This window comes from Hyposmocoma kahamanoa, unplaced genomic scaffold, assembly GCF_003589595.1.
Source record: "Hyposmocoma kahamanoa isolate Upper Pololo Valley unplaced genomic scaffold, ASM358959v1 114, whole genome shotgun sequence".
Classification (NCBI taxonomy): Eukaryota; Metazoa; Arthropoda; class Insecta; order Lepidoptera; family Cosmopterigidae; genus Hyposmocoma; species Hyposmocoma kahamanoa.
Genome location: NW_020653383.1, coordinates 604,129 through 623,362, shown reverse-complemented (window position 1 = coordinate 623,362; position 19,234 = coordinate 604,129). Strand labels below are relative to the sequence as shown.

The window sequence follows — 19,234 nt, the reverse complement described above, 5'->3', positions numbered from 1 at the left end:
GCAGACTACGAATTTCTCTATGTGCTTGCTACAGATTTTTGTTTTGGTTTTAATGGCTTTTTATAGATATAAAGACCTCTTTATTTATTTTATTGAATAGAACGATTTACTACCACAATATTCATATGGTTTGTGTGAAATCACTTCACTAGTTTCGCGTTATAATTGATACAAAGTTCGAAAACAGTAAATAAACAAAAGAACCATTCAACATCCTTTTTCAGATACCCCACAGCAATAACATAACGTGGATTCAGGATTATGATACAATTATAATAAATAACGTCACGGAGGAATATCGAGGAGTTTATGAATGTACGGCACAAAATGAAGCTGGTTTGACCAAGAAACAAATCGCTATAGAAGTAGGTAACAAAATGCATTATGTAATACGGAAATCACACACACCGGCTCATTTCCCGGAACACTTGTAAAATCCCCAAAACAATTCAGTGTTTTTTCAAAAGTTTGTCGCATATTTTACTTTTTTATGTTAGTGTAATTAAAATAATTTTCTAATTAATATTAAAAAAACGTCGACTGTCTGTTTTTCATTATTTTTTTTAATTTCAAACGAATACAAGAATAAAATATTAAATACAGGATAAATAATAAATGTCGAGATTATGCGTTCTTGTAAATTTCGAAATGTTAAATTTAAAAAAGTGTATATTATTTATTAAAATTTGATTTACCAATGTTAAAATTAAATTTTTTTTAGCTATGTCTGCTTTGTCACAAATTCGAAAAAATGTATTCTGTTTAATTTCGATATTTTTAATAAAGGTTGTGTAAGGTGTGTACTACGTCGATATTAAAAGATGTTAATTTAATTTCTACTTAATGGCAAATTTTTATTTATTTAAATATGAATCTTAATACTATTATAAATTCTCATTTTTTTGATCCGGTAAATGTATTTATACATAATTATATTTTGCAGTTGTTGAACTTCGCTGTAAACTCTTTTTTACCGTATAGCTTGACATTTCACTTCATATCCAGTTATTTTACGAAATGAACGAAGGAGAAATTATATCGCATAATGTAGCTTTCAAAACCTACATTTCAACATACAAAGTTGGTTAAAAATTCTTGAGAAGGATGCTCTAATATAGAAATATTCTGTGATAGTATGGTCAGTTCATCGATATTTTTGACAAAGAGTATTATCATTAACCCATTCATACGTCCCACCGCTGACCACGAGTTACTTCTCTGGCGAGGGTTTACGCTATAGTCCGCCATATTAATGCGGGTTAGGGATTTGACACATTTTCCGAAGGTTGTGAACCCTCTTCGACGTGCAAGTTCCATCACGTTGTTTTCCTTCGCCGAAAACCTCATGATATATTTCAAATTAAATTTGCACATAAATTCCAAAAAAACTCAGAGGTACGAGGCAGGATTTGAACCCACGGCCTCTGCTTAAGAGGCAGTAGGTCGAACATTAACCTAATACTGCTTAAAGAGAAAGACTGATTACACATGGCGCCGCGGCAGCAGCGTTTTTTCCCGCCGCGGGACAGTCATATCAGTGATCAACTGAAATCGTAGATTAGTAGACAATAGCGACAGCGCTATAGCCGCAGCGCCACGGCGCATATATGAAAGTGTGTAATCAAATGCAAGGGCGATTAAATTGGCAAAGCCACTGTTGTTACGGCGCCGTGTGTAATCAGCCTAAATGCGACAAAGAGTACAACAGAATTAAAAAGAACTGTAATATTTATACAGGTGCATACGAAGCCAACCATAACTCATTTTATGAGCGAAAGTGTTGTGGAGAAAGAAAATGTACATCTGCAATGCAAAGCTTCGGGACGACCAAGACCTCGTATAATCGTAAATAAAGTGGACTCTGATTTGAGGTAATTAAATCTTACAAAAATTAACACGTAAGACAGAAATGCTGTAGCAATTAGAGAGTGTATCTTTGTGATAAGAATTATTTTTCTGATGAAACGGATACGGTTTAGTTTATGCGATTAATAACACTTGACAAAAGAAATAATAATATCGCACCCCTTATGGAAGAATGGCATAAGTGGAGTTACATCTAAAACAAGTATTGCTCCATTAGATACAGAAAAATGTAACCCACGTTCTCTCCAATCAGAGATTAGATACAGAAAAATATAACCCACACCCACCCACACCCACACCCACATCCTCTCCAATTGGAGAAAACACACAAACAGTTCTATAGATACACAGCCAAAGGTTTCATTACGCCCTCTTTTTGCGTCAGAGGTTCAAAATAGTGATTATAGTAAAATAATGAAAGTAATTTTAACTGCGAACATAGCTAAGAGCCATTCTAATTAAATTAACTTTCAAATGGATACATTTATTTATCTCTTGGTTTGGGTGTGATTTGTGGTTGTCATATAATGTTGGGATGAGTCGGGCACAAGATTGGCAAGAGTGGAAGAAGAGTGAAGAGGCCTGCATCCAAGATTGGATCAAAAATAATGAATGAATGTGTTTCATAGCACCCATATTTCCATAGTGCGTTATTAATTAAAAAACAACAACAAGTCGCTTTGAGATCAATTCATCCATTTGAGTGCTATGATGCCACAGATAAAAAGACACACGGATGTGCAGACAAAGACTTCAAACTTATAACTACCCTCTTTTTGCGTCAAGGTTTAATAAGTTTGTTTTCGTCACACTTGCTCGTAAACAGTATTATGACATGCAGGCAAAGTCGACCGTAATATCCAAAATTATGCCCATGGGCTTTTTCATAACGTTATGGTACTAAGAATTATTTACGTCAACATAAGCAAAAAGTTTTTATGCTCGAAAAATCTAAACATATATTTCGCATAAACTTACGCAAAAAAGACTAAACATTTGCAATTTTATCTAATGTTGTGAAGCGATATTTATTCATATAAGAAATAAATAAATTTGTCGTTATATCTAGTTCCTCGCAAATGTGATGAAAAACATTGTATGTGACACGGACAGTAAAAATTACAAATCTCGAGTTATTAAAACCCTCAACCTTCAGCTTCCTCGATGGTTTCTGGCTTCTAACAAACTCTCGTTAGCAATTTCTTGTTTAGCGCCCTTAATACACAATGTACTATTCGCTACGGACTTTTTTTATTATATTGTGAACTCATGGTAGTGGTAGCAGTAGGAATATCGTTTAAAATTTTCAGTTTTAATTTCATTTTACAGACTACCATCCTCGGAGCAAAGTATCAACGATATGGAAACCGAATACAATTTAACTATTAACAAAGTTTCAAGAAACCACAGTGGATTATATTATTGTAATGCGAGCAATAAAGGTAGGTTTTAGTCGTACGCGACACTCATTATCTGATCTAATTTGTATAATAGTAATAATAATGGTGTATCAGATAACCACACGAATTCTCTGCATCTAACTACTCGTCACTATGTAGAACACCGAGGCAGAATCAAATTACAGAAGTGCATTTTCTAAATTGATCCTACCTTATCCAGTGTCTACAGTGCAAACCGTTGATCCACCGAGATCATCAAGTAGTATAGTAATTTCAACTGACCTTGAAGTACTAATGCTCAGGCCACGCAGATGCGGTACAGCGAGAAAATCAGTCCTATGGCGGCCCTGTGGGAAGCGAAACCGTACCGGGGTGTGCCACATGGCAGTCCCACGCGTATAACACTCATAAGCACAGTTGTGGACAGGTACTTGACCAACGCAAGGTCAAGTGGAGAAGAAATCCAGTCTTGTCGAGGTCCATGGTTAGTCGTTTGAATTTGACAGTAAAGACAGTAAATAAGACAGTCTCTGATTGGGGTGATGCCAATCTTGTCAAATTTACGCTACCAAAACGCAGGCCTATTTATTCTGCACAAAACGGAGTCCCTTTCACCTGACTCCGACTTTTCCTGATATATCCATACCGATAGCCGACCGTCTCCAGCTATTTGGAATGGACCTGTCGTCCAATCTGAACTTCGGCAGATACCCAATATACATAGATAGAAATCCATGGCCGAAAATGCAGCCAGGAAACTGGGTAACCTTTCCAGGGTGAGGCGTTACTTGACACCGGGACAGTTCCATATCTTTCTACGTTACTTTTGATTATAGTAACCCTCCCTACCTCCCCTGAATATGCGAAAAGAGCATTATGTCCTGTGCGCGCACGAGAAACTTACACACACCTTCACATCGGGATAGTTGCTTCAGGTGTACCAAGCACTACTCCGTGTCGAGTATGGAGTACTGCTGCCACTTATGAGATGGATCTGCTAAATACTAACTGGCCACCTTGGATTCAATCGACAAGCGTGTCAAGAGGCTTAATAGGTGACTCGGAATCAGTAGAGGCGAAGCCGCAGAGCCTTGAACCGCCGTAAAGTTGCCTGCTTATCGGTATTCTAGTGTACGATGGAATTTCACAATTTGATTCCGCCTTTCTCTTTCCGTCATCGGAGGAGTAGACGTGGGCTGGGATTTCACGCCTATGTTGTGGATATTCCCAGGTTTCGCACAAAGCGTTTAGCTTCCAAATTTTTTTATTTTTTTTATTTTATTTATTTCAGGTTACAAAAGGCCCATAAACACGTACCTTATAGACTAACATACATAATAATATGATAAAAACTATTTATTTATTTACACGTATGGACCGCGACGTGTGACGCAACGTGAGTGTCCGATAGCCGTCCGCGGAAACGCCGGAATATGCCGGAATATGATTTACAAATATCTTAGGCCAAAAGTCCTCCTTTATGAAGGTCGACAGATGTTGAGTTGGTACATTCACCGCAAATGAATTAAAATTCGCCTTGTGGGGTGACTCCAACTGCTCGACTCTCAGGGCAGCTTTGGCTTTTACTCGTATGTACTCCACAATATCCTCAGACTTTGTGGAGTAATGAACTCGTGACACGTGTAGCAACGTCGTCGGTACCGCTGGACGCAATAGATGGCCGATCGGGGCGGTGCCACTAAAGTTACGGCTGGTGTACTTCTTTTTTTTTCACATTTTTTAAGCCGCCACAGCTCTAGAGATGAGTTTCCACTTTTTCTTCTTCCCCTCCGTTGGTTGCCTGGGTTGTGGTTGTGGAGCAATGGGTTGGGTAGCAGCGGCAACAGCAGCGTAATCACGTCGAGGGTTCAACGTACTTACAAGTGACGTCTCCGCCGGGGCTGTAAAACGCGCACGGCAACGGTGGCAGCGGTCGGTGACACATCCATATGAGCCGACTCAAAACTGCCGATAGATGCGTTTTGCGCCCTGCGACAAGTATTCACGTTGCAGGCCTCGGGTTACCTACTTACAGAAGCTGCACTACTAAGTAACACAACTTGGGCACGTAAATCACTGATGACGATATCTGAGGCCTCCAATTTACACCGAATTTCAACAAGGCTTGCTTTTAAGGACGTGTGTTCCTTCAGTAGCCTGATGACGTCGACATGGTCGAACGTGGCATGGGGCAGCTTGTGCAGCTCCTTCGCCACGAATAAAGGCACTTCGCCTGAGTCGGTCTCCTTAAACAGCGTAATGATGTCTTGGAGACTCTTCGCTCCTCCATCCCTCCGTCGAGATGACATCTGCTCGGCCTTTGCCGAGAGTGCGGAAAAGCACGCGCTATATAGCCACTGCAAATCTCTTTTTCTTTGAAGTTTGACTCGCAGATCTGCACGATGCTGACCTCATCCATAGTGTTGATGGCGTGTGTGGCATGTCGCGGGTCGCAAATTATTATAATTTTTACTGTGTAGTGGAGCACGTCCGAGTCCGAGCGTGCACCGCACTGTAATTTTTTAAGGCGAGCGGCCAGAGAGTGGAATTCCCTACCTGCGGACTTATTCCGCGAACGCTATAACTTGGACCTTTTCCGGACGAGAGTAAATAGGCATTTTTTAGGTATAAATGCTGCATCGTCGACCTTATCATCAGTTTTCATCAGGTGAGCCATCTCATCTTACGTAAATAAATACTTATTTTTTATTAAAAAAGAAACCACGGATCATTTTCTACTTACATTTAAAGAAGGCACAAAGTCGCCGTCGAATAATGTTCAAGAAAAACAATTTGCTTTTATTCGCGTTACGGAAGCAACCCAAAAGAAAATTCGGTCGAATTCATACTGAACTTATTATTGAAAACACACTCAACAGTTGTAAAAAAATACGACATGCACTCCCGCTAAAGCCCCGCTCCCGGATCGTGCTTCGCCCGGTGCCGCTGCCGCTCTATGTGGAGGTTTGCAAAGAACTCCAGGGAATACAGCTTTGCACCCGCATACGCCCCGCGGTCGCCCCGGACCCGGCCAGCGCCTGTTGTCATTGCGTTCGGCCCCGGCCTGCGCCACCCCGCCACCCGGTTTCAATGTAGCTGGGTACGTAAGAACTCGAACATTACAAAAATTTCCGGTCTCGAAACGCTCTCGCTACCGCCTATGAATGGTCAGAGCATTAAACCGCAACCCAAATTAAAGGATATATCACGGAGAGTGTGCGAGGGAATTACACGATTTAATTCCGCCTTCCCCTTTCCATCATCGGGGGACTACTCGTAGGCTGAGATTCCAGCCCCATGTTGTGGATATTCCAAGGATTCGCTTCCACAGAACAAGAGATGTTCATTTATCTGGCGAACGGCTAAATTCAATTGAATTTGAAAAGAATAGGTATTATTTAGGTGTGCATGCACCATCGTCGACCTCATCGTTGCTTTCCATCAGGTGAGATGGAGATCAAATGCGCAATTATTTTTCATAAAAAAATTCACTTTATTTTTCAATAGCTGCAATTACCTTACAGAAAGACGCCATTGCCTGTCTCCAGTATTTACTCTAAAAGTTTCCAATAAACATATTTTTTTAAATTACAGTTGATTTCGAATATCAAACAATAGAGTTGAGTGTTCTGTATCGACCAAGTTTTTTGAAGTCCGAAGAAATCATTTACAGTTGGATTGGAAAAGAAGTCATTCTTAATTGCGACTACGACAGTAAACCAGAATCGGATGTATCGTGGAGGTAAGATGGGCAAGGGATACCATAGCATTATTAGAAATAACAAATACGTGATTTATACTATTCGAGTCGTTCTTGGCAATTAAGTTTAAGTATAAATCATAATTAGATGTCCAAAATGTAAACAAAGCGCATAACCAAGCAAAAAAATACGCTATAAATGATAGTTTCTTATTTTTGACAATAATAAACTTTTAAGCAGTAATCAGATAAAACTTGGAACAATTCTTAACACCAGTAGAGCTCCTTGTGAAAGACAACTCTTTCAACTCTGGTGAAACCAACGGTCTAATAAACTGTTAAACTGGTAAACTGCTACCTTAGCTATTTCTACCGCCAAGCAGTGATGTGAATTGGTGAAATTATAGACATATGAAACTTGTCTACATAGTAATGACAGGGTGACGAGCGCAGTGACAGTCCTTTCAGACCTTTGTAATTTAAAGCATTGAGTGGTACTGCAACTGTTATGGAGAGGCGTGTGACCAAGCTGGCGACTTGTTCGCCCCATCACTTAGTCTTATAAAATAATAATAATAAAGACTATAAGGTCGTAAATAATTTTATGACAATGGTATGGTAACACGATCGGGATCAAAAACATTTTTTGTGCCGCCATTTTGTCGTGTCATAGATGTCATTCGTGTTTTATTGTTGGAATGCGAAAGTTTTCTTGTCCCGTAGTGCGGTTTAAGTTTTTATTTCTTATTCATATTTTGTTATAGATAATTAAAATATCCTGATACCTGTAAAGGTAATGGCTGCGGCGAGAAGGTTATTCAAATTTCTCTCACTAAATGTCATTAGCGGCGACGAATGCCGAAAGCCAGTAAAATGATCTATAACAAAAACACATAAGAGAATTTCGACTGCTCGGTACCTAACTGGACCCGTGGCTCAGTTGGTAAGAGCAATGCTATGGTGCAGTATGGGTGGGTTCAAGTCCCGTCGGGTCGACCATTGGCCTACCAATAAATGTACATCGGGTCTATTACAAAAACCACGAAAAAAATGTCCAAAGTTAACCTATACAAACGTAGTGACATGTAACGAAATATAAAATACTAAAACATTTAATTTAAATTGTAAAGTCATTGCAGTGCTGTTTAATTTTCCTTGCAACAATTTAAGGGCTCAAAAACACCATATTCAGCTTCTACTGGAAACTTAACAAAATAGCTTCGACTGAATAATACTTGAACATAAGAGTAATCGAGTAGCCTTTCTCGTAAATATTAATTAATTTTTATCTATATCATTATGTCGACTTTGTACAAATTCACTTAAGGATTATAATAAAGAGTTGGGCAGATACATACATACAAATATTACTACAAATGTAAAAATAAGCGTGTACTATAAGAAATGTACCGATATTCCAACTAAATGTAAACTCAAATATCCGTAATTCTGAAAATTGATTTGTTATAAAACCGTTACGCTTTCGAGTAATTTTGATGCTTTTCACAAAGCCAAAATTATTAGCTTTTGTTTAGTAATCTTCCTAAAAAAATACATTTGACGTTATGAAAATTCGAGCTAATGTTATTTCGGGCAAATGTAATTTCTGACTTCTGATAGTTAATCCCAGGCCGTAAAACGAGTACATCAATATTTTGTTACTTAATGCTAACGTTTAATAAAAAAAATCATTTTAAAAATAATATTAAAATCAAAGCGACTCTATAGTTTCTCTGTTCTAAATATTTCAATCGCTTGTGGTGTGGTGGAACAATTGAAAATGACCAAGAAGTTTATATAAGTTTCTTGAAACTGACGTGATGGGTCTTTTTCCATCTTTTGCGCATGCAATGTGTAGAAAAAGGACAGTTAGCTATTTGATTATTTTGTGTGCTCTTGTCATTTATATTTACGATTCATTTATATATAAATTAAATACTATAAAACTGTACAAAATAACACTTTTAAATGATAACTATAAAAATACAATATATTCTTTTAGTGAAAATATGATACAAAATTCTGTTTTTACACTGTACTGCAGTAATTTTTACAAGTTATTATTATACATATAGTACTGCATGATTGACAACCGCGCCGTCAGTCGAACAAACGAAGACTGTTGCGCGATTTCACAAAAAAATCTCAATAAATAAATTTGACATAGTTAAAACACTTTGTAATTATCATACTTACTGCTTATTTGAATAGGTATCTAGGAGAAATCTACGGAAAAGAAAGTAGTGAGTTTTTGGCGTACGTGAATAGCTACAAGGAGCTGGCCTTGAACATTACTGACAATGTTCATTTAGGAACTTATGAATGCACGGCTAATAACTCTTTGGGACATGCAAAGAAAACATTTAAAGTCAAAGCAGGATTTGTACCACCGAAATTTGACAAAAAAAAGGTATGTATAATTAGTGGTAAAAAAGCCGTGGTAGCCTAATGGTTAGACTTACCGACTCTCAAGTAGAGACCGTGGGTTTGAATACATGTGCAAAATTTAATTTGAAATTTACTTATGAGCTTTTCGGTGAAGACAACATCGTGATGTAACTTTCGAAGAAGGTTCGCAACCCTCGAAAAACGTATGAAGACCCTAACCCACATTCATACTCACACACATACTCCGCCACACAGACCAGTGTGGCGGAGTATGACGTAAACCGTCGCCTGAGAGGAGGCACGTGCCCAGCAGTGGGACTACGTATAAATTGAAAGTTTTTTTATGTAATATCAAGTGACGAGACGAACAAGTAGTAAGCTACACACCTGTCCATAAGACTTGCGGTGCCACTGACACTGCATCTGTCATGAACACAGTTGACAAGTCCCATGTGCCTGTAATTTCACCAAAGTGATAGTAGTCAGGTGTTGGTGTTATTATCTAGCTATTAGAATAATTACCACTTCAAATGTAGACTGCAAACAGAATATAACTTTTCTAGTTTCTAATGCTTATTTATTCCATATCCAACCAGTAATAGGAGCAGTACTGCCTTTGAATTGTGAAGGGTGATGGTAAAATTACATACACATGGGACTTGTCAAGTTATGTCTCAGGCCACAAATGCGCAACGGCGGTGTATTCAGCGGGGCGTGCAAGGCTTGGGCGTATATTGTATCTTGTATTGGATGTATATATGTATGTATATGTATATACAACACAAGACACACGTTTGACTACAACGAAACCTTGAACGCCCCGCTAAATGTACCACCGTTCTGAATTTGCGGCATTGTGATTTAAAGTATTGAGTGACACTGCAACTGTTATGGCCAGGCGTGCCGCTTACGACTTGTTCGTCCCGTCACTTGGTATTTTTAAAGAAACAGACATTGCAATATTTCCAACAGGTTACACTAACAGACATAACAGCAACGTCAGTCACTTTTGTCATAGAAGATCATTACCAACCAGGACCTAGGTTAACCGGTTATGTAGCAGAATATGATCTAACATCCGCGTATGAAGAAACAAGTGTACATCCAACAAGAACTTGGGCTAATGTTGAAAAATATACATTAACCAATCTGCAGCCCGGCAATTCGTATACTATAAAATTTGCAGCACAAAATGAAGTGGGATACGGGGAGTACAGTGACAGTGTGACCTTTGATACACCTAATAAGTAAGTTCTCTTTTAGAATAATAGGAATAGTCGACAATAGTTAACTGACATAGCCTAGATCGTTGTTAGACAGGATTTACAATGACTGTAGCTGTATCTTATGTATTTATATAACAGATACAGACAGACTATACACACTATAATATAACATCCTAAAGTTATCGTTTAGCCATCTTCCTTGTTATCAACGGACACGAGTGGTACTATATTTTTCGCAACCTGTCCGACACGTACACGAAAGTATATTGGAGCTCCTTTGAATTTTCAGGTCAGTACCAGAGCAATTGAAGCTGGAAGCAAACGCGAATTACATAGAAATTCCAGCCAACCAAAAAGTGCTGAAGTTGCAACCTGCTAAGGATAATGGTTCTCCTGTTACGTTTTATAGAGTTATGATTTGTCTGGTAAGGAAAATTGTATTTAACAGTCCAAAAAAAATGACGCGGAAAAGAATGATTATTTAGATTTTTGGATTCTGTCATGATATTGACTCTGATCGATCTCCTAACTTCGAAATGTATATCAAACTATTATGTAATTAATGTACATAACAAGTAGCTTAGTGACAGTAGATCTCCTTGTGAAAGAGTTCGTCCAGGGAAGTAATTTTAACGATGCGTAGCGGTTTTTAAGGGTAAAAGTCCTGGTGAAATTACAAGTATATGAGTCTTGTGAACTTATGTCTCAGGGCGACAGGCGCAATGGCAGTATCCCTCAGATCTTTGCGATTTATAGCTCCGAGTGGCAATGCAACTGATATATGCCGTAGTAGGGACATGTGTCGCTTAACCCGTCACATGGTATCATAAAAAGAAAACTAACAACTTGTATCCGACCGGATCGAAGGAATTTTTTCTGAGTGTTTTTTCTGAGTGTTCGATCTTTGTATTAATAATTATAACAAACTAGTGGAGTAATTTCACAAAAAAAAAAATAATTGAATACAAATTCAATAAAAATTTAATTAACAACTTGTATTTTTTTTTATAACATCAAGTGACGGGACGAACAAGTCGTGTGCCTGATAAGCTACACGCCTGTCCCTAAAAGTTGCAGTGCCACTCAGAACTTTAAGTCGCAAAGATCTGAGGGGCACTGCCGCTGCGCCTGTCACCCTGAGACATAAGTTGACAAGTCCCATGTGCCTGTAATTTCAACCGCACCCTTACCCTCCAAAACTGGAACACAGTAATGGTGACATTACTGTTTTGCGGCAGAAATAGATAAAGTGGCAGTGCTTCCCTGGAGGAACCCTTTCACAAGGAGCTCTACTGCTACCAAAATTAGTTGAAATTGATGAATCATTTATGGTCCTTAATAATAATATAACCACTGGCAAACCCCAAGTTTGAACTTGTGGGCTTTTGTCAAAGACCAAGTCTGAGCGCCTAGAAAGGAAAATTAACAGTACCTAACCCAATTAAATTATGTTGAAATTGTGGAATTCTTAGGTTTTCACGATTGCTACACATTGGAAAAAAATATAATTTTTCGGATCTAAACTACATATATTTCTTTTATTTTCAAACACTTGGACCCTTGACCGGTTCATTGTCACGACCATCATGACTATCGGCTTTTATTGAAAATGCTTGTAACACATGTTTCAGACTGAGGAACATGCAAGGCAATGCCTAGACAAAGAGGTGGAACCAACAACGGAAGTCAAATTAGATTATTTCAATTTAAAGCCAAATACCACATATTTGGCAAAATTGGAAGCTCATAATGCATTGGGAAATTCCGAAGCCACTATTATCAAAGTAACCGTACTAGGTAAGAAGGAGCATCACTATTAGAATTAGAATTATCTTACAAAAATAAATAAATATGTAAGTTGGGGTTAATATATATTTTTATCCGGTTCTTGCATGGATTGCGACGTAATTGTAAATACAGCTAAAAGTAGGAAAGAAGAAGTAGGGAAAACTCTTCTTACTGTTGCCATTTTCGATCCTTTATTTATACAAAATCTAAATAAAAAACATTTATCATCAGATTGGTAACTTAAAACCAATCTCTAGGTTTGTCATGAATACAGATGCATAGTTATGTATATATATTTATATTCATAAATTGACCATCATAAAAGTATTTTGCGTTTTCTGAAAATTACTTATAATCCATAGAATATACTACCGCGAAAATATCAACATACAACAATCGTAACACAATAAATATGGATTCATTGAAACGCCTAAAAACTTAACTACGACAAGAATTTACAACACTTGTAAAAAAGTTATTTTCTAGGCGGGGGTCATTCTGCTCTGTATTACGGCCAAAGATAGATCGACCTTTAAAAATAATAACGAGTTGGCTAACAAGTCCGTGCGGTTTTTGCGATTCAAAGTTCTGAGTTGCACTGCAACTGCTATGGACAGGCGTGTCGCTTACCACCAGGCGCACGACTTATTCGTCGCGTCACTTACTGGATGCAATATGTATAGAAAATAAAATCTTACAATTTTGTTTCTTTTCATCTACCATTACCTAGCAGTAAATATTAATAGGGTAAAGAAGCTACTTTATTCATAAATCGTACGTATCAATGCGTATTTTGTAAACTTTATAATAATTGGCCAGGTGCGTATTATTTTTACATAACCCAGTTACCTATTTAAATTCCAATTAGGCGAGTACTGAAATGATCTTTTCCTATGCCATTGTTGGTTGCATAATAATTGTTTTGTTATTATACATTCTACATCGAATTTGGCAAGAGTATAGGTTGGGATGTGTTACGGTATCTACTTAGTTCATCCGAGTTAGCCCCTCCAGGTTTTTACTTGTTTCGGTCTTTACAAAATTCTTTGAATGGATACAACTTTGGTAACGAAACGACCAGCAAACGACACTTACGCTCGTACTCCAGAACTCTACTCAATGCTCAAGTCAGGATTTGAGCAGACTGGAGTATGATTTCAAGCACTGGAAATACGACCCTAATGGCAAGGCCTTGAGCATGATTTTCAGAGCTCACTGCAATTCACAAGTCCTGACTTGAGTATTGAATAGAGTTCTGAAATACGACCCTTAGATCTGTATTTTATAAAAGGAAAATACTGAAATGTCAAAAGATTGTAAATGTTCATCTATTCCATTATGCTATGTTGATAGCCAATAAAGTTAAAATTAAAGTTTGATTTTTATTTTTGTAAATGTTTTCCATTTTGTTTTTGGCCAAACAAATACTTATTATTATACATATTAATACTTATTTCTTACGATTAATTACTGTCTACATTTTGCAAATAATAGCAATATATTATAAATATTTATTGTTAATTTTGTCATCATAAAAGTAGGTGTAAAAATAGGTGTGTAAAATCAGTATTTTAATTTTTTGTTTCCAAATTACATGTAATTTCGATAGCTGTGTTTTTATTTTTAAGACTCGGAAGAAACAGATGTACAGAAAGAGTCGTTTTTAACAGCAGGAGTTATAATAGGGATTTCAGTAATGCTGATAATACTATGCATACTGCTACTGGATCTGTTGTTATTTTTCACTCTGAAGAAAGGTATCATCGCTTCATGTTGTCAGAAGAAAAATAAGAATAGAAAGGAAGATGGGTTGACAACCAGGTGAGTTTCTTGGTGTTAGTATGTGTAATACGAAGATACTTTAGATGCTCTAATTATAACAATAATATCTACATTGAGTATAAGCAATCTGCGTCTTAAGACAAAATGTCTTTTAATTTATGATGCAATACCTAAACCTAACCCCCCTGAGATACACGATCGAAAGATAAAGGATTTGGTCATGTCTAACTTTGGTTTTACAAAAATTGAAATAATTATATTAAACAAAACTGCCGTGAGACTCAGACATATTAACTAAAATAACGTATCCGTTATTGCAAATTTTTGCTCGACATGTTTCGAGCCAATTCGTGGTCCTTAATCATGACATTCCGCGGCGGTGACTCGAGGGAAGCTGCCCGCCAAAGCCCTGGGAGCCCGACCACTCAGTGCCGCAAACATGTTGAGCAAAAATCCGACTTAAATACGTGAGTTATCCGTTACTTTAGTTAATATGAAATAGTTATACCTGAAAATATTCCATAGGGTAATCATATCCTAGTCTCAGATTGTCTTATCTGAAATCTCTATACCACGGTAACATAATTAACTCCCAGGGCACACTACCTTAAAATATATTCACACTATATTTCCTAAATTAATTTTGCCATTAATCAAAGCCTGAGAATAACTTTGCTGAACTTAGTGCGGACCATATTACTGCAAAAAGGTGTCTAAACGTTTTATCAGGATTTACAGCAAATGTAAATAAATTGAATCTAATTAGCAAGTCAAGATTTTATGATATAATCAAAAACATAATATGATACATAAGTAGGTTCAAACATGGTTTATTTATTAGAAGATTAACTGTAGAAATTGTAAATTGCTAGATGAAGAACGCTTCAATGGGAAAAATAGAATTCCTAAATGTCAAAAAAAAAGACCTTCTCTTGGGGTATGATTTGTTTCTGTAAGTTATTACGTTTTTGTAGGTATTTATTTTAACCGTGTACGATCAAAGAACAATACAATTGACTGTCCCTGATTTTTTTATGCTAAATAATTGTTAGTATTTTTGTATCGAAGGATACTCATTTTTGTGTGCGCTTATAGTGGTTTTGTACGCATGCTTGAGAGTGCTTGTCTGCTTTTGTTTTATTTCATTTCTTCCAACCGGTTCCCAAAGTTTTACTAAAACTATACTCATGGACACATTTGTAGAAGAACGCTAAAAAAGGTTTAATTATGACAAAAACGTTATCATGAAACACTGGCCACCTAAACCCTAGCTTTATTCGCAATCAAAAAACGACTGAAATCGACCTTGTTTCAAATTAAACGTTCTGTTGGGTACATGTATGTGAGTGGTTCATGTGAACATTATTATCATAATTCAACCTTCTTTGTTAGTGTTCTTATAAATATCTCCATGAGTGTATTTTTATAAGAAAATAGAAGCAATTTTCGCATCCTATTTCAAAATAATATCAAATACGCACTACTGCATGGAACTAATGAGAACATTTCCACCACTGTTTTTACTTTTCCCGATGCCTTCAAAAAATCCATTGTTCATCCGATTTACAAGACCGGGGATAGAAGCGTGGCCAATAACTATAGACCCATCTCCATACCTACTTCCTTGTCTAAAATCTTTGAGCGTGTTATCAATAACAGACTTGTCAACTACCTTGAAACCAAAAACATTCTTGCGAAGGCTCAATATGGCTTTAGGAAAAACATATCTGCGGATGATGCGGTTCATGATTTTACAGATTTCTTAGTTAAAAAGCTTGACAGTGGCAAGAAGTGTATTACTATATTTATTGACCTTGCAAAGGCCTTCGGTACGGTCTCAATTCCAAACTGATAGGGAAGCTGGAAAAGAATGGCATTAGAGGAACACCGTTAAAATTATTGACGGAATACTTGACAAATCGAACTCTGCGTGTCAAACATGGTGACTACCTTAGTGATGAGCTCCCTATTACACATGGTGTCCCGCAAGGTAGTATTGTTGGCCCAAACCTCTTTTTATGCTATGTAAATGAGATATGTAAACTCCAACTACCAAATTGTAAAATAATTGCTTATGCGGATGACACAACACTTACATTCTATGGTGACTCCTGGGATAGTGTGTTCGCATCTGCCCAACAAGGTTTAAATGTAGTCAGTCACTGGCTAGCAGCAAACTCTCTAACGCTCAATGTAGATAAAACGAAATATATATTTTTTTATATTCGTAACACCAAGTCTTCTTCTTATTTAAACCACAACAATATGTCCATACATGCTCATTTCCCCCAACTACTGCCTGCAACTGTAAAAGTATTGACAAAACACAAACCATACGCTATCTTGGGATCACTATTGATAACAATCTCTCTCTTTCTATTTACATCTCAAAGAATTCGGAAACATTTTTAAACACCTTAGTAGACAAGTCACTGACAGCAAAACTTTGCGGAATGTGTATCGAGCGCTAGTACAATCAGTAATTACCTATTGCATTACGTCTTGGAGGGGAACTACTAAAAACAATCTAATAATATTGAAACGAGCACAAAGATGTTTGCTGAAGGTTGCACTCCTAAAACCCCGACTTTTTGCCACATCGCAACTATATCCGGAAGCGAACGTACTATCTGTACGGCAACTGTACCTGCTTCTGACTTTAATGCGTCAACACACAATCACTGTACCTTCTGGAAATTCTTCTGTGTCTACCAATCGAAGACTCTTTACTAGTTCCGAACACAATAGGGCTAGAACTTCGTTTGCGCAAAGATTCTTCTACTACAGAGGTAGTCGTCTTTATAATTTTTTTAATCATAAATTAAACATTTTACTCCTCACTAAACATGAAGCAAGAGCGTTAATCACGAAATGGTTGCTAGGACGTAGTTACGATGAAGTTGAGGAACTTCTTATTATTAAAGCCTAAAGTTATTAGTATACAAAACCCTGTACTCACAATCATTCACCACACACACACACGCACGCACGCACGCACGCACGCACGCACGCACGCACGCACGCACACACGCACACCACACTCACACACCACACATAGTTCACAAACTTTCAAACTGTATTGTTAGTTTAGTTAGTTCACATATTTAAATTTGGTTTTCTTTTTCACTATTGTATAACCTTAATCTTAAACTTAATTTTAACCTCTGCAATCATAGTATTAAGAGAAAGTGTAAGTTGTCTGTGGTGAGAGACCTGGTATCCTATATTACAAGCTTATGCTTAGTTTAGGTACCAGTCTTTTGCAAACATAATATAAACACTATTTTTGTCTATCTTTCTTTTGTCCATGTTCAGTTGTTATGTTTGTGGAGAGAAATAAATACATTATTATTATCATTATTATTACTGTTGAGTTCTATGAGCGGGTAAAACACAACTGACTAATTCCATTGTGAAATTATCGTATTAATTCTGAAATAAGCATATTAATAGTGTAACAGCAAAGCTCCTTATGAAAGAGTTAGTTCAGGGAACTACAGCCACCTTACTTATCTGTTTCTGTCGCCAAACAGTAATATGTAAACTAGATACGAGCCAAAATCTTTCGCGGAATGCGATGTTCGCTTCCATTCTGTTCCACCGCTATATAAATTGAACCTTACTTGGCAATCATAAAAAAAATTAAACACATATTAAGTAATTACTTAACATTTCAGAGACAAAAAAGGTCTGCTAAAGGACAACAACGGAGAGAATGATACATTGAAAAGAGACAATGGTCACAAAGAATTCGAATACAATAAAGAAACAGGAATCATAACCGGAAAACATTCCTCTGTGTAAAAATATATTGAATTCCGATTTCTAGACGGAATAACTAATAAATACAATCAACGTAAAATTTCAATTTTGTCGAAATCGGCGATATAATTTCGAGGACGGAAATAAAATCTTGTTATTTCAATTAATAATTGGATCTTTTGTATACAGTTTCCAAACATAATTTTACCATACAATTGCGTAACATTATTAAGCATTTGTTAATAAAGAAATTAGCATTCAATTACCTTGTCTATTACGTACCATAATGTAAATATTTGCATTTATTTTAGAAAGTATAAATAATCGATAAAGTACCTTATTTAATGTGCCTTACAATCAATAGGTTCTACAAGATGAATTAACCAATAGTCATATTGTAGTTATTTATTTACTTAATTCTATCTATTTACATCATTGACTTACAATTATATGGACGTCGGGTCCGCGCTAAAAAGTGTCCGCACTTGTAAGGCGCTAAAATCGTATACAGAGCGCGACACTCCGCTTTAGTCTTCATTTGTTCTACGGACAGCGCGATACTGCGATGACATTACAATTTAAATTTCGAATAGGTTGACTTGGGACATTTTTTTCGTGGTTTTTGTATTAGACCCGTCGTCCATTTATTTGTAAGTCAATGATTTACATGATAAATTAGTATAATTAAGTGTTCGTATATGTGGGTATAGGTACGTAAGTTCTGTTGCTATTTCATGCCAAAGAGACTATTTTTACAGTGTATATGTACTTGAAATGAATTGAATTAAAGTTATTTACAACAGCATTGATATGTTTTATTTTTTTTTAATTTCTTTTTTTTGTTATATTCAAATAATATAATAAAAAATAAGATCGACACCTAATAATGTAAAGAATTTGAAAACTAAAATTGGCATAGTAACTGCGTTTCTCGAGGGATTGCAATACAACTTTATATATCTCTATTCATTATTTCTCAAGCTGTATAACTTTATTGCTAAAACTAAATTTAAGTATACAAAAAAAATAATATTTACTTGTTATTGTAGTTTAGAGTACATTACGTCGAAAGTGTCGAGATATAACTTTTTAAAATTAAAGGAGAAACTCTATGTCCCACTCTTATGATTTCACAAGACATAAATATAATTTTCATAAATATAATTTTATAAATATAATCTTTAAAAACAAGCTTATAGTAAACTCCTGACCTTTTTTATGAGAACCCGTCTAATATTGAAACTGTAATTTTACGAACCTCTCACAAACCGTGAGCTTCAAGTTATTTTTTTTATTGAGGGACAAACGGTTACACATGTGAG

The 19,234-nt window shown here is 36.5% G+C and overlaps 1 protein-coding gene across 1 annotated transcript in view; it reads left to right on the top strand.

Moving 5' to 3' along the window:
* Positions 1 to 18,213, top strand: part of LOC113239643 (fasciclin-2-like) — a 61,964-nt gene extending 43,751 nt beyond the window's left edge. The window contains exons 7-16 of the mRNA XM_026476705.1: positions 225 to 365; positions 1,738 to 1,871; positions 3,196 to 3,308; positions 6,861 to 7,008; positions 9,178 to 9,376; positions 10,327 to 10,601; positions 10,870 to 11,005; positions 12,212 to 12,377; positions 13,997 to 14,189; positions 17,828 to 18,213. Coding sequence (XP_026332490.1) covers positions 225 to 365; positions 1,738 to 1,871; positions 3,196 to 3,308; positions 6,861 to 7,008; positions 9,178 to 9,376; positions 10,327 to 10,601; positions 10,870 to 11,005; positions 12,212 to 12,377; positions 13,997 to 14,189; positions 17,828 to 17,954 — 1,632 coding nt within the window. The 3' untranslated portion in view covers positions 17,955 to 18,213. The remainder of the gene's footprint in view (positions 1 to 224; positions 366 to 1,737; positions 1,872 to 3,195; positions 3,309 to 6,860; positions 7,009 to 9,177; positions 9,377 to 10,326; positions 10,602 to 10,869; positions 11,006 to 12,211; positions 12,378 to 13,996; positions 14,190 to 17,827) is intronic.
* The last annotated feature ends 1,021 nt before the right edge of the window (positions 18,214 to 19,234 follow it).